General features: G+C 48.9%; 2 protein-coding genes across 2 annotated transcripts; both read right to left on the reverse strand.

Annotated features, from left to right (window-relative positions):
- Window positions 1-1,936: 1,936 nt before the first annotated feature.
- Window positions 1,937-9,285, reverse strand: wdr36 (WD repeat domain 36). Its single transcript, XM_047570413.1, has 22 exons — window positions 8,980-9,285; window positions 8,838-8,865; window positions 8,610-8,710; window positions 8,391-8,508; window positions 8,169-8,301; window positions 8,010-8,064; window positions 7,801-7,933; window positions 6,453-6,628; window positions 6,258-6,378; window positions 6,123-6,188; window positions 5,955-6,044; window positions 5,184-5,326; window positions 4,983-5,100; window positions 4,739-4,904; window positions 4,462-4,570; window positions 4,315-4,394; window positions 4,115-4,222; window positions 3,806-4,037; window positions 3,297-3,416; window positions 3,142-3,217; window positions 2,238-2,425; window positions 1,937-2,143 (listed from the first exon to the last, which is right to left on the reverse strand). The coding sequence occupies exons 1-22, from the start codon at window positions 9,136-9,138 to the stop codon at window positions 1,994-1,996; spliced, it is 2,670 nt and encodes an 889-aa protein (XP_047426369.1). The 5' UTR covers window positions 9,139-9,285; the 3' UTR covers window positions 1,937-1,993.
- A 1,428-nt stretch (window positions 9,286-10,713) lies between these two features.
- On the reverse strand, window positions 10,714-14,995 carry slc25a46 (solute carrier family 25 member 46). The gene is made up of 8 exons (XM_047570242.1): window positions 14,510-14,995; window positions 13,818-13,860; window positions 13,400-13,457; window positions 13,230-13,307; window positions 12,770-12,870; window positions 12,626-12,682; window positions 11,706-11,763; window positions 10,714-11,559 (listed from the first exon to the last, which is right to left on the reverse strand). Exons 1-8 carry the CDS (start codon window positions 14,766-14,768, stop codon window positions 10,963-10,965), a joined length of 1,251 nt encoding a protein of 416 aa, XP_047426198.1. The 5' UTR covers window positions 14,769-14,995; the 3' UTR covers window positions 10,714-10,962.
- Window positions 14,996-15,704: the final 709 nt, after the last annotated feature.

The following is a 15,704-nucleotide window of genomic DNA, read 5'->3' on the forward strand; positions in this document are numbered from 1 at the left end:
TTTGTTTTGCTTCCGTTTGGTTCAGCTGACTCAGCACTGCGGTGACGTCACGTCCGTAAGTTTCTTCAACGTCAGAAAAAAAGTTTAATGAAATAAACTAAATAGAGGAATGAAAAACATAGAGTTCTTCCAGAAAGAGTCCAAAAGAATAAAATACATAAACTGGATCATTTATTTTGACTCGTGAACAGTAAAATAATTCCCTCACTCTGATCTCTGATGAGCCACAGAATAAAAGAATAAAGGAATAAAATCTCCAGCTCCTCCTGGTTGTTAAACGACAGCGTTAAATTTACTCCCTGATCAAACACGACATGAAAACGCTCTGAACATGAACAATAATGATGAAAGTTTAAGTCCAGGTTAAAACTATAATAATGTTTGGTTTGTATTTGGAACATTTCTGTTTTATTTCAGACTGAAACACTAACGTCTGTGTCTCTGAACATAACATATATACACACACTACCAGTCAGAAGCTTCAGAACATCACACTTTTCCCCTTTTTTACTGAAAATGATTCAGTTTATTGTGTCATTGGACTCTGAAATAAAAGCATAGAACAAATAAACACTTTGAGTTGAAAAATAAATCCTGGACCAAACTGTTTTCTAACCTTTGACTCATCAGAGCAGCAGCTTTGGCAGATTTAACAGCTGAACACACTCGTGGCATTCAAATCAAATGTTGTTCAGAAAGTTCTTCCTGAGTCTGTGTGAGAAGTTCCTATAAATGTGAGGTTCTGGGCGGCTGCATGTTCTCACTCTTCTGTCCAGTTCATCATAAACCAGCTGGAGACTGTGGCTCCATGTTCTCCAGCTTTGTTCCTGAGGTAGCGTTAGCGTTAGCGTAGCTTGGACTTGTGTTCTGGGTCATTATCTTGCTGTAGGAGGAACCTCTGACCATCCAGGCGTAGACCAGAGGGTTCTGCACGGCTGCAGATGCTGTGGTTCTGTTCTGGTTCTGGGTCACTCTGTACAAGTCACCGACTGGATCCAGACCATCACACGTCCTCCTCCATGTTTGACAGTGATGTCACACACTGTGGAACCGTCCTCTCGCCTACTCGACGCCGTACAAACATCCTGAGTGATGAACCAAAGACTTGAAATCTTGTTGCATCAGTCCATAAAACCTCCTCCAGTCTTCAGGAGTCCAGTGTTTCATGGCCCAGGAGAGTCTCTGTGTCTTACTCTGACGTCTTAGCAGCGACTTTCTGCTGCAACTCGTCCTGTCAGACCTGCAGCTCCAAGTCTTCTTGTTTACTACGACTGCTACTAAGCTGAGCGTGAAGCTGTCGTCATGTTGCCGCCATCATTCAAGCTGTTAACTCTCAGAAACTCTGGCTTTGGGTCTGTCAGACGCTTCCTGTCAGAGTTTCCTCCAGTTTCTGCAGAAACCTGTTCTCACTGACACCTTGACTTTCTTTGCAGTTTCCCTGTAGGAAAGACCTACATGTTTAAGTGTTATTATGGTCTGTCTCTACTTCCTGCAGCACAGTCCTGTTCCCCTGATGCTCATGGAGTCTGGTACCATGTGTTTTCCATCACGGCCTTTATGCAGACAGAGCGGGAACATCTGTAGGAATCAGTAGCAGCAGCTTTCAAGGCTGATTCAACCTTCACTGCTGCAGAGCAGAAGGCTGGTTCTGGTCCTGATTCTGGTTCTGATTCTGGTTCTTGTCCTGGTTCTGGTTCTGATTCTGGTTCTGGTTCTGGTCCTGGTTCTGGTTCTGGTCCAGGTCTCTTCCTGTTAGAGAGAGTTTTTCCTTCATGCTGCTCTGGAGGTTTCAGACCAGGTGCTGTTTTGTGTTGTTATTGACGCTATAGAAATAAAACTGAATTGAATCACGTCTGAGACTGTGGAGGCTGGATGAGTCCAGCAGGGGGCAGAAGACCAGTCAGAGGTCACTTCAAAATAAAAACACAAACACGAATCAACGTCAACAACTTTAATAAAAAAAATAGTGTGTGTGTGTGTATTATTGTGTGTGTCACAGTAGTGCACTCTTGGTGTACGACAGCAGACACAGTGATTGGTCAAATGATGCACGAAGCTCCGCCCACCGAGCCTCCAGCCGGGAGGAGAGGCGGAGCAATGCTGCCATGGCGACAGCGTCCTGCGACAGCGAGCGGAGGTGGAGCTAAAAAGAATAAAACAAAACAAGGTTGTAAACAGGAAACCAGAATTTCACAATAAAAGAGCAGTGTCTTAATGCTGCGCTCTGATTGGCTGACCTTCAGGAAGAGGGCCAGGTAAGCCTGAGCCAGCTCGAAGTCCCGCCCACTGGCCAACATGCTGTCAATCATCAGAATGAAGGCGAGCAGGAGGCTGCTGGCTCCGCCCCCTTCTGATGTCAGACCGGTGAGCTCCACAGAGAGCGCCGACGGCCCACAATCCTTCAGGAGAGACACCGGCCGGTCAACTGCAATAAAAAAAAAACACCGCAACATTTTAAACACAGTGAATCCACTGACCCTAACCCAGAGAGAAAGTTTGGGATGAGACTCAGACTCTGACGTCATCAACACAAGATCTGAACTAAAAACACTGGATGGAAGAAACTGGAGACACCGGAGAAGCTTCTTATTGAACCAATGGAGTCAAAGATAGAGGAGCTCCGCCCACAAACTAGAGGGGAGGAGCTCCTCCCACAGACTAGAGAGTAGGAGCTCCACAGATTAGAGGGGAGGAGCTCCCCCCACAGACTAGAGGGGAGGAGCTCCGCCCACAGATTAGAGGGGAGGAGCTCCACAGATTAGAAGGGAGGAGCTCCGCCCACAGACCAGAGGGGAGGAGCTCCACCCACAGACTAGAGAGTAGGAGCTCCACAGACTAGAGGGGAGGAGCTCCGCCCACAGATTAGAAGGGAGGAGCTCCACAGATTAGAAGGGAGGAGCTCCGCCCACAGATTAGAGGGGAGGAGCTCCACAGATTAGAAGGGGAGGAGCTCCGCCCACAGATTAGAAGGGAGGAGCTCCGCCCACAGACTAGAGGGGAGGAGCTCCGCCCACAGACTAGAGGGGAGGAGCTCCACAGATTAAAGGGGAGGAGCTCGTGTGTTTCACAGAAATGAAAACAAAAATGAAAATAAATATTTAAAGCTCATTTAATGGAAGTTAAAAGCTGAAGGAGACTCACAGGAAGTGGAGGCCAGAGCTTCCTCCAGGGCCAGACTGACCTCTGACCTCTGAGACGTCCTCACCAGCAGCTTGGACTAAAACACAACTCAGCGTTAGACTGTTGCTCAGCAACTGCACTGCGCTCTGATTGGTCCATTAACCTGGCGGCTCTACCTGTACTTCCTGGTCGGTTGCCGCGGGCAACGTGAATCTGGGCGTGAGACCGGGAACCGTCGGCAGGAAGAACGGCGCCGCCACCGGAGCAGCAGGGGGCGCTACCGGTTTATTCCTCCTCTGAAAAAAAACAAAAACACAGGTCTGGTTAAGTTGACCTGAGCTCGTTAAAGACATTCTTTCCTTTCTAACATGTTACTGACTCTTAGTAAAGAGCATGTGGTGGTAAAGAGAAGGTGGAGGTCCAGTATATATATGTTTATATAGATAAATAAACACATGTCCTGCTGGTCTGACCAGCATTTCTTCTTCTTCTTCTTCTTTAAATGTCACATTGGACAGATTTTATGTCTAAGTTGAAGCAGAGGTCCTTAGATTAAAGACATTTTAATGTGTATGAGTTGCACATGTCAGAACTGACAATGAACCTGAATAATTAAATAATTAAATTTAAATTAAAATAAAGGTGTGAATGTGTCGGACAGGTGAGACGTGCGTTGACCTCTGACCTTGATGTGGTCCAGGTGAAGCAGGTTTTTCCACCGAGACTCAGGCAGCAGAGACAGAGTCACAAGCTCCGCCCCCAACTGCTCAGCTGACTGGTACGTGTCATCAGCTTCCTCTGACATCACTTCCTGTTCTGCCTCGGTTGCCCTGACGCCCGGAAACGCCTCCACAGCTGGTTGGTAGTCAGCCGGGAGGGGGCGGAGCCCCACCGGTCCACAAAGGCTCTTATTGGTCCTGAGGGAGGAGAGCTGCACTGTGATTGGCTGATACAAGACTACAATCCACTGTTCTAAGTAAAGACTGGTTCAGACCAGAGGTAAACGCCCAGACTGTCCACATGACCCGTCGCCAGGAAGTCACCAGTAGGCGACATGGACACCGTCACTGGCGCCATGGCAACCAGGAAGCAGTCGATCAGACTGAAGGAGAAGAAGAAGAAGTTTGTTTGAACCAACGTGAGTTGTGATTGGACGCTGCTCCGTGGGTGTGGTCATGGACGTTTCATTCTCACCATCCAGAGGGGAGGTCCCAGGTCCGAACGGTCCGGTCCATTCCCACGGTAACCAGCCAGCGGCCGCCAGGACTGAACGTCTAAGGAGGACCAGGAAGTGTTAGCATCTGTTAGCATCACTAGCTGTTTTAGCTTTTCCCAACCTACCATGTCATTGATGTTGCCATGGTGACCCGCAAACTTCCTGACAACTCGTCTGGTTTCGATGTCAACAACCACCAGCGTGAAGTCATCTAGCGCCACAGCTAGCATCCCGCTAACATTCAACAGAGGAGAACAGATGGTTAGCTACTAGTGCTAACAGTTAGCTACTCATGCTAACAGTTAGCTACTCATGCTAACAGTTAGCTACCTCTCTCTGTGTAGCATCATGCTAACAGTTTGCGAGCTCTCTCTGAGCAGCATCAAGCTAACAGTTACCTACCTCTCTCTGTGTAGCATCATGCTAGCCGGTGCAGCGTTTAGCTTCAGCTCTTCTTCCTGTTTCCGTGTCTTAAAGCGCCAGAACTTCAGCAGCCAATCAGAGCCGACAGTGAAGGTCAGCTGGTTTAGGGCATCCGTGGCGACACCTCGCACCACACCGCTGTGCGCTGGAGTAGAGGGGGCGGAGTTACTGACAGAAACACGCAGTGGACCAATCAGAGACCCCGGAGACCAGGTGGACGCACCTTTTTCACTGTTGCCATAGCAACCGCGGTGCAGCCCAGACTGGAGGTTGTAGGCGTCGACGCGGCCGCACGACGAGCCAATCACAGCGAAGTTTCCACAGGAAGTGATGTCAACGGCCTGGGAGCAGAGACAGAGAGTCTGATGTGACTGTGTGTGCTTTTGGGGGCGGGGACTAAACGTAGGTGTAAAGAGGTGGTTACCGTGGCGACGGTATCTCTCGGAGCACCTGGAGGCTGCAGGTGGTGAGCTCCCATGGTGCACCTCTGGTAGTTCCATGTGGTGGTTGCTCGGCGACCGCGATGACACGCGACGATGCCGTCCCAGTCCGACTGGCGAGTGACAGCTGTCAATCAACAGAGGGGGAGGGGCCAGGGGTCAAAGGTCAGGGGTCAGGTGGTGGTAAAGTCAAGATGGAGGTGTAGTAATTCTCAGTTCTCTTTGTGGTATCAAATCAAATGTCCTGTATCGTCCAGGTCCCTGTTAGACCATCAACCTCATCGCTTATTAGAAGCTTTTTAAGATTATAACAGAAAAGAGTAAAAAGGTTATAATTGCTTTAAACCTTTACAGGGTTCTCACTCAAATACTTTTTATTTCTTGAAAATCCAGATGAATGAATGTCTCATATCTGGTTCCTGGTCCTTAAACTAATGTAAACATGTATTTGTCACATTAGAACATCATCAACATCATCACATTAGAAACATTAGGACACGTGTTCTTCTTCATGGTTCCTGATAAACCAGGTCAGAGGGGGGACCTTGTAGACCACATTAGACCCTGATTAGACCTGACAATGTTTCCTGGATCTTCTCTGATTGGCTCAATGAAACCACATGACAATAAACCTCACTGAGAGGAACCAGGAACCACGTTACCACATATGGTTCCTGGTTCCTGGTCCATGGAGGGTTAAATTGGCCATTTTCTCTATGGAGTTCTGAATGGGGGTAGAGCATTGAAGGACCCACCAGAGGAGAACGATGTGATGGCAGGAAGACGAAGCTCCTCGTAGGTCAGCCCCTTCTTCTTCTTCTGCTCCTTCTTCTTATTCACAGACCCTGAAACACGGAGTCAGAGTCACAAACGTCCACCAGCCGAAGGCGTCAGGTTTTTGAACAGAGTCTGGTTTTACTGACCGTGGCCCAGGTTCTTGTTGAAGCGTTCGTGGACGGTGGAGAAGGACTGCAGCGTCCCGTCCTGACCTGCAGGGGGCGGCCCGTTAGAAACCACCCGGGTAAACCACAAACTAATGAAGTCGTTCGTTTATTTACCTGCACTCAGTAGGTTTTTGCCATCGTTGCCGTGGTGACGGATGGTGGTGGGTGGGGCACTGTGGCCCTGACGACTCCTCAGCAATCTGGCTCCGCCCCCTTCCTGGTCAAATATCCACACCTGAGAAGAGAGATCAAGATGAATGGCTGTGTCACCTGGTGGTTGGTTTGTGTGTTTGTGTGTTTGTGTTTGACCTTGATGGCGTTATCGGCTCCGTTGGTGATCAACAGCGGCTCTTTGTGAACGAACGTTGCTGCGGCGACGGCGGTTCTGTGGGCGTGTCTCTGCTGAGTGACCAGCTGACGACGCTCCAAATCCCAGAATGCAATGTGGCCCTGAGGACTGCCGGACGCCATGATGGGAGGACCATCTGAGAGAGGACCACATCATCTGATCAGCATGTAGCATGTAGCTGGCTGTGTGTTAGCATGTAGCATGTAGCTGGCTGTGTGTTAGCATGTAACTGGCTGTGCGTTAACATGTAGCTGCTGGCTGCGTGTTAGCATGTAGCTGGCTGTGCGTTAACATGTAGCTGCTGGCTGCGTGTTAGCATGTAGCTGGCTGTGTGTTAGCATGTAACTGCTGGCTGTGTGTTAGCATGTAACTGCTGGCTGTGTGTTAGCATGTAGCTGGCTGTGCGTTAACATGTAGCTGCTGGCTCCGTGTTAGCATGTAGCTGCTAGCTGTGTGTTAGCATGTAGCATGTCGCTGGCTGTGTGTTAGCATGACGCATGTAGCTGGCTGTGTGTTAGCATGTAACTGCTGGCTGTGTGTTAGCATGTAGCTGCTGGCTGCGTGTTAGCATGTAGCTGCTAGCTGCGTGTAAGCATGTAGCTGCTGGCTGTGTGTTAGCATGTAGCAGCTGGCTGTGTGTTAGCATGTAGCATGTAGCTGGCTGTGTGTTAGCATGTAGCATGTAGCTGGCTGTGTGTTAGCATGTAGCTGCTGGCTGCGTGTTAGCAAGTAGCTGCTAGCTGTGTGTTAGCATGTAGCTGCTAGCTGTGTGTTAGCATGTAGCTGGCTGTTTGTTAGCATGTAGCTTGCTGTGTGTTAGCATGTAGCTGCTGGCTGCGTGTTAGCATGTAGCTGCTGGCACCGTGTTAGCATGTAGCTGCTAGCTGTGTGTTGGCATGTAGCTGCTGGCTCCGTCTTAGCATGTAGCTGCTAGCTGTGTGTTAGCATGTAGCTGCTAGCTCTGTGTTAGCATGTAGCTGGCTGTGCGTTAGCATGTGGCTGCTGGCTGCGTGTTAGCATGTAGCTACTGGCTGCGTGTTTTCATGTAGCTGCTGGCTCCGTGTGAGCATGTAGCTGCTAGCTGTGTGTTAGCATGTAGCTGCTAGCTGTGTGTTAGCATGTAGCTGCTGGCTGTGTGTTAGCATGTAGCTGGCCGTGTGTTAGCATGTAGCTGCTGACTGTGTGTTAGCATGTAGCTGCTGACTGTGTGTTAGCATGTAGCTGCTGGCTGCGTGTTAGCATGTAGCTGCTAGCTGTGTGTTAGCATGTAGCTGCTAGCCGTGTGTTAGCATGTAGCTAGGTATGTACCTGTTCTGAAAGAGAGCGTCGTGATTGGTCCCCAGTCCTGAGTGAATCTCATCAACTCCTCGTTCAGACGGATGTTGTGGATGATGATGCAACCTGTTGCCATGCCAACGCCGACCACGTCCACTGCAGGACTCTGGGAAGTGAAGTCTTTATTGGTGAATATTTTTAAAATAAAAGCTCTGTTCAGATTGGTACCAGACAGAACTGACCTGCTGTAGAACAGTGACCCCTGCTGACCATCCAGGGAACGTGAACAGCAGTTTACTGGGGAACACAAAGAACAGCTGATCAATGTTAGTTTGTTGTCATGACCACGTCTTGTTCACAGGTGGAGTTTTATTGTGACGTTTGTGAACAGGAAGTGTCACCTGGTCTTGATGTTCCAGAGCTGCAATGCACCCTGGGAACTACCCAGCAGCACCTTGTTCATGTAGGTGCTGGGATGCATCATGGCCGACACGTCGAAGGTGGTCGGGTCGAACTGGAGCCGCAGGTAGACGTCTGGGAGACAGAGAGACAGCAAGGCATTGTGGGTAACTGCACAGGTATGGGGCAGGAGAGCACATGAAGCCCTGCCCACTTCCACTCACCACCCCCCTGGACGTCCCACACGATGACATCACCGCCGCTGTCAGCAGAGATCAGCTGATCCCCCAGAGGAAGCAGGAGGCGCACTTCCTGTCTGTGGCCATGGTAACGCATGACCACCTGTACGGAGAGCACACAGGGTCAAAGGGCACCTAGTAACGGGTCAGCTGATCCCAATACGTGAATGAAAGATGGAGAAGGTGTTAAATAAAGTTTCTGACCTCTTTGTTCCTGGCGAAGGCGCTGATGAGTTGCCCGGTGGCGGCAAACACCAGCATCCTGTCAGCCGCCACACAGCTGATGTCATCATCCAGGCTGTTACCTAGGCAACCGCACAGCACAGCAACCAATCAGAGAGCAGGACAGTTAGAGATACCGTAAAAAATAAAAATAAATAAACAAAAATAAAGATAAAGATAAAGATAAAGATAAAGATAAAGGGTACTCACTGATGGATACGATGCCCAACCTGTTCACCTGCAACAACACGTCACGTTAATGACGTCAACAATCAGGTCAACCAACAACAACAACATCAACAATCACATCAGCAACCACGTCATACTGCAACAATTACGTCATCAATCTTACGTTGAATGTGTGAAAGCTTCGACCGACTGACGTCACCACGTAGAACTCCCGGTGTTTCTGATGATACCGGAGCGCGTGCGGCACGTGGTTCGAATAAAGTCCTAGAACCCGGAAACCGGAAAACAACGAGCTGCCGCCGGTAGACATGACCGGTGACATCAGAGCCGTTAACGGGACTAAGAGAGAGGCCGGTACTGACCGGGAACGGGACCGGGACCGGGAGCGAGCAGAAACCGAGAGGAGCAACAACACATGGACGAGCACCGTGGAACTGAGGCCGACCTAAAACAAGCTCCCGCATAAACAAGGTTCCGCGCCCGCCTACTGGACCAGAGACAGCAGGGTCCGGGTAGAAACAAGAGCGGACAAAGGTTCCGGCCACAGAATTATTATTATTATCTCATCTAATCTGATGTACCGCTAAATCCTGCACCAGGGGCGCGGGGAGAATTATTATTATTATTTTTATTATTATTATTATTATTATTATTATTATTATTATTATTATTATTATTAGACTTAGAAATTACTTTGTCACCGTGGCTTCGTAAAGACTCATAAAAAAAACACACACAGAAGAAAGATAAAATAAAATAATTATTATCTAGTAAAATAAACAGTGTCATCAGGAAAATTTACAGAATTATCATTTTCCTCCTCCTCCTCCAGCCTGGCATCCAAAGCACTGAGGCTCAGTGGGAATCTCCGACTCCGGGGACACGGACGCACTAACAGCTCCACACAACTACACAACCAACAACCAACAACACACACACAGACGAAATAAAAACAGCACAAAAACACCAAAAAACATTCTATTGGTTTAAGGCACAGAAACATTAACTATTAGTCACTAAAGAAATAAATAAAAGGGATTTTATAGGACAGAACACTTACAACCCGAGAGTTATTATAGGACAGAGCGGTATTTTCTAATGTTCCTGAGTTAAATCCAGATGAATGAATGTCTCATATCTGGTTCCTGGTCTCATATCTGGTTCCTGGTCTCATATCTGGTTCCTGGTCTCATATCTGGTTCCTGGTCTCATATCTGCTCCTGGTCTCATATCTGGGTCCTGGTCTCATATCTGGTTCCTGGTCTCATATCTGGTTCCTGGTCCTTAAACTAATGTAAACATGTATTTGTCACATTAGAACATCATCAACATCATCACATTAGAAACATTAGGACACTTGTTCTTCTTCATGGTTCCTGATAAACCAGATCAGAGGGGGGACCTTGTAGACCACATTAGACCCTGATTAGACCTGAGGATGTTTCCTGGATCTTCTCTGATTGGCTCAATGAAACCACATGACACTAAACCTCACTGAGAGGAACCAGGAACCACGTTACCACATATGGTTCCTGGTTCTAGGAGGTTCTTAGAGGGTTCAAGGATTAAATTGTTCCAGCTGAACTAAAATACATTAAAACAACAGCAATAATAATAAAAAGTGATGAAAGCAGGAGTGGAGTTAAATGAAGGTTTATTAGAAGAGATGATCAAACACAGACTTTAATGTTTCTGATCAGAGATGAAAACATTACTGCTTTTTAAATTCAAGTGTCTGATTTAAATAAATAAATAAATTGAACATAAACAGTTTCAGTCAAACTGACACGATTTTATTTCACATTCACAGAAAACTTTACATTTACAACTTTAAATGAACAAGTGCATTTAATTTAAATGGTTCTGATGCTTTTAGATTCACTTTGATTTTTCCTCATTTCTTTTTTTTTTTTTTTTTACAACTTTATACAAACAGGTGTTTCTATTCGCTGCAGGTGACCGATCAGCTGGTACAGGAAGTGATGCTGGGTTACCGTGGCAACCACTGAGTATTTGGTAACTTCTGGTCCTTATGCTAAGCTAGGCTAAGTCACATGATCACTTCCTGACCAGCAGGTGGTTAACCAATCAGAGGGAGGGGTGGTGAAGGGGGAGGTGACTGATAAAGCATCTCCACGGTAACGCTCTAGCCGTGCTTGGTGTCCAGCAGCAGCAGCCTGAGCAGCGTCCTGGCGGCGGCCAGCAGCGCCCCCTGCAGCGCGTACTGAGCCGCCAGCGCCCCGAAGCCTCGGTAGAAGCCGGCCCCGCCCTCCCGCCGGCGGATGGCGTGCAGGCAGTCGGAGAAGCCGTCGTACTGCGTGTTGACGGGCAGGACCAGCGGGCCGCCTCCGTTCGCCAGCGCCACCGCACCGTCCGTGGCGTCGATAATGGTGCGCGTGCCCTGAACGCCGAGGCGATGCAGCACCGTCTCCAGGGGAAACACCACCACGTCGGCCACCAGAGACCCCGCCCACGCCGCCGCCAGCTCCGGGAAGTAGGCGTCCAGGGGGTTGGTGGGGTCAACGCGCTGCTTCCTGCCTCGCTGGTGCAGCCACAGCGCCGCCCGCTGGACGCCGGCCGCCACAGCGTAGCGCAGGACGGCGTGCAGCGCGGCAGGAAGCAGCAGGCAGCTGAGAGGAAGCAGACGGCGACTGTGAGGAGCCCCCACCCCCAAAACACGAGCAAGACCCTCACGGACGCAGTCCAGGAGCCCAGAGGACGACTCGTCCCGCACGATCTCACTCTGAGGACAAAGAGGGACAAGAACCAGGTCAACGGGTCTCCAGGTCACCCATCCATCCATCCATCCATCCATCCATCCATCCACTCGTTAATCCATTCATTTATTATTTAATTAATTTATCCGTTAGTTCATTCGTCTCTAATGACCTGGACAGTCTCGATGAGGCTGGAGCAGTAGAACGGTAGAGCCACCACAGCTGTTAACCTGGACACAAACAAGACGACTTCATTTAGAGCAGTAGAAGAAGAATGAACAACAAACAAACAAACAAACAAACAAACACACACACACACACACACACACACACACACACACACACACACACACACACACACACACACAGGTTTAGATTCTTGCAGTAGTTTATTTTCATCCACAGAAGAGAAACCTGAGTCTAATCAGTATCTGGTGACGCAGCATCTTCTACGTCCTGTTGGACTCAGTTCTTGGTTCTTGGTTCTTGGAGAACTAACCCCAGATCTTCCTCAGTTAATCCAGACTCCTCCATGATGCTGAGACCAGGGCTCTGGGGGGTCATGCTGTTCTTGTCTGGATGTTTGGGCTCTTTGTCCTGCTGCAGAATAAATGTGGGGCCAGTCCTCCTCCTCCCTGATGGTCTGGATGATGGATCAGTTTCTGCCTGAGGACCAGACTCTCCAGGAGCCTCCACCAAAACAAACATCATCAGTCCACATGTTTCTGAGCCCAGGTCCTGGTTCTGGTTCTGGTTCTGGTTCATGGTGGAGTCTCTTGGTCTTGTTTCCATGTCAGAGGGACGGATGTTTGACTGCAGCTCTTCCATGAAGACCACTGGTCCAGACTGGTCCCCAGACTGGTCCAGACAGTAGCTGGTGGACCTGGGTCGGTTCTGAGCTCATGTCTCTGCTGGACGTCTTCATGTGTTTGAGGGTAAAGTTCTAGTGACACCAGATACTGATGGGACTTAGATTTTTACTTGTGCTCACTCACTGTGTAAATTGATAAAAATAAATCATCGTTATCTATATTTGTGAAAGAATTCTAGATGTACGGCCGTTATTCGACAGTAGAAGAAGAATGAACTGACCCTTTGAGCAGTAAATGTCCAATCAGCTGTTTCCAGGTCCATCTGTGAGGAAGTTCCCTGTGGAGACACCGTCACAGTAATTCTACAGTAATACTACTAGTAAATAATACTACAGTGCTGGTGGAAGTAGTGGTGTGTGGTTACCGTGGTAACGGCGTGAGCTCGCTGATGATGCCTTCAGCTCCCAGAGAAACACCGTGAACGATGAAGGTGCTGCTCAACCCCTTCCACTGAGACTTGATCCCCTGCAACAGACAGCAGCAACTCAGCAACTCTACCCAGCAACTCTACCCAGCAACTCCACAGAGCAACTCCACAGAGCAACTCCACAGAGCAACTCTCCCTAATGATGACAAGCGTGGATGAAGCTGATTGGTTACCTGAGCCTTAATGAATGAAGCTGATTGGTTACCTGAGTTTTAATGAATGAAGCTGATTGGTTACCTGAGTTTTAATGAATGAAGCTGATTGGTTACCTGAGTTTTAATGAATGAAGCTGATTGGTTACCTGAGCCTTAATGAATGAAGCTGATTGGTTACCTGAGTTTTAATGAATGAAGCTGATTGGTTACCTGAGTTTTAATGAATGAAGCTGATTGGTTACCTGAGCCTTGGTGATGCTGTACATGACGGAGACCGCACTGAATGGAGTCAGATGGTAACAGCGGGCGTGGTAGTTCACCTGAGACCAACAGCCAATCAGAGAACAGCAGGAGAGAGAGGTTACACACCTGTGACCCAGGTTGACCAATGACAGAGGAGCAGAGACGTTACCTGACACTGTCTGCGGAAAACGATGCAGGGATGCGAGAGGACGTTCTCTGTGAACAGACTGGACACAGACACACATAATAAAATACATCAGAACACACACGAACACACATCAGAATACGCACAGTATGTCATGTCTTTTATTTTGAAAATCATGAGGTTTTTAGTGGACGGGGCTTAGCTAGCGTATGTTAGCTGTGGTTTGTTTATATCTGAATGTGTTGTTGACCTCCACGCAGTGACTTTATTTAATGTTCTCTTATTGGCTGCGTGCAATCGGGTGGGCGTGGCCAACCTTCAGAGGAACAACCAAACTGAACTGGTTTCATCAGCTGATGTGATGTCATGATGTGATGTCATGATGTGATGTCATGATGTGATGATGTCCCATGATGATAAATACAGTAAAGTTTATTCCAACCTGACGAGTCCAATTCCGAAGCCAGCGAAGCGGTTGAGATGCTCTGTAACGACAAAATAACGTTCAGTTCAAATTCAAACAAGCAAGAAGTTAGCCTGGTTGGCTCACTGGCTAACTGTTAGCCTTGTTGGCTCACTGGCTAACTGTTAGCCTGGTTGGCTCACTGGCTAACTGTTAGCCTGGTTGGCTCACTGGCTAACTGTTAGCCTTGTTGGCTCACTGGCTAACTGTTAGCCTTGTTGGCTCACTGGCTAACTGTTAGCCTGGTTGGTTCACTGGCTAACTGTTAGCCTGGTTGGCTCACTGGCTAACTGTTAGCCTGGTTGGCTCACTGGCTAACTGTTAGCCTGGTTGGCTCACTGGCTAACTGTTAGCCTGGTTGGTTCACTGGCTAACTGTTAGCCTGGTTGGTTCACTGGCTAACTGTTAGCAGGGTTGGCTTACTGGCTAACTGTTAGCCTGGTTGGCTCACTGGCTAACTGTCAGTCTAGTTAACTAACATCCAGTTAGCATTCAGTCTGTTATTTAAACGCTTTCCTCGTATGACTAGTTAGCTGTGCAGCTGCTAGCCTGTTCCATTCACCTCCCATTCTGTCGTTAGCATGCTAGCTAGCAGTTAGCCCGTCCCATTCACCTTCCATTCCGTTGTTAAAATGTCTGCTAGCTGACAGTTAGCCTGCTAGCTAACCTACCAGCGGGAGGTACCCCGGGCTGCGCAGGACCGGCTCCCGGAGGACCGGGTTCTCCCAGCGGCTCGTCGTACATGGGTGTCCGGTCTCCGGGGTGCAGGTTGCGGCTACCGGGGATGTCCGGTGGGGTGGTGACCCAGTGGTGGTGATGCAGCTCCGCGGGGGCCCCGGCGCTTCGGACCGGGTACCCGGCTCCGTACAGCGGGTCGTCGCGGCCGCGGTAGCCGAGCCCGTCGAAGCTATCCGGCCGCCTGGAGGCCATCAGAGGGTCCGGGGTCAGGACTCAGATCCGGTTAACGGACGTCAGAGGAGGGCATCGAACAGAACCGGTCCCGGAGGAAACGGAGGAGAAACAGAGGAGACCTGCAGGAAGTGCTTCTTCTTCGGTTCCTCCGGAGGACTAGAGGAGGACTACAGGAGGACTAGAGCACTGGAGGACTAGAGGACTACAGGAGGACTACAGGAGGACTACAGGAGGACTACAGGAGGACTAGAGCACTGAGGATAGAGAACACAGAGGACTCAGGAGGCTACATTGGATCCTCCGGAGACTAGAGGACTACAGGAGGACTACAGGAGGACAGGAGGACTACAGGAGGACTACAGGAGGACTAGAGGAGGACTAGAGGAGGACTAGAGGACTACAGGAGGACTGGAGGACTAGAGCACTGGAGGACTACAGGACTACAGGAGGACTAAGGGACTACAGGAGGACTAGAGGAGGACTAGAGCACTGGAGGACTAGACGACTAGAGGACAGGAGGACTAGAGGACTACAGGAAGAAGGGAAGGAAAGACTACAGGAGACTAGGGCGAGGCTAGACGCGATCCTCTGTCCATCCAGGTTTGTCTTTATTCTGCAGTAATAAAAGCTGATGAGTTTCGTCCATTGAATCGAATGAGACTTGTTGGACCAGGTTCCATTTAAATGGTTCTTGATGTGGACTTTGACACGTGAACATGTTTAATACGTTAGTCTCTAATATTATTATCATCAACATTAATATTGACTGTGGACATGTAACCACCTGCTCCATCTGTGCAGTTCAAGGCTTCCTGCATAAAGGCCAGTATCTGTTTTATTTTATTATCCTTTAGACCTCACACTCTTTACTCCTGTATTAAAGTTTTCCAACTCTAAACGCTGTTTAATGTTCCAGGACAGAACAGCAGCTTCTCACCTCTGGACAAATGATTT

The sequence above is a fragment of the Mugil cephalus genome, chromosome 19 (genome assembly GCF_022458985.1).
Source record: "Mugil cephalus isolate CIBA_MC_2020 chromosome 19, CIBA_Mcephalus_1.1, whole genome shotgun sequence".
Classification (NCBI taxonomy): Eukaryota; Metazoa; Chordata; class Actinopteri; order Mugiliformes; family Mugilidae; genus Mugil; species Mugil cephalus.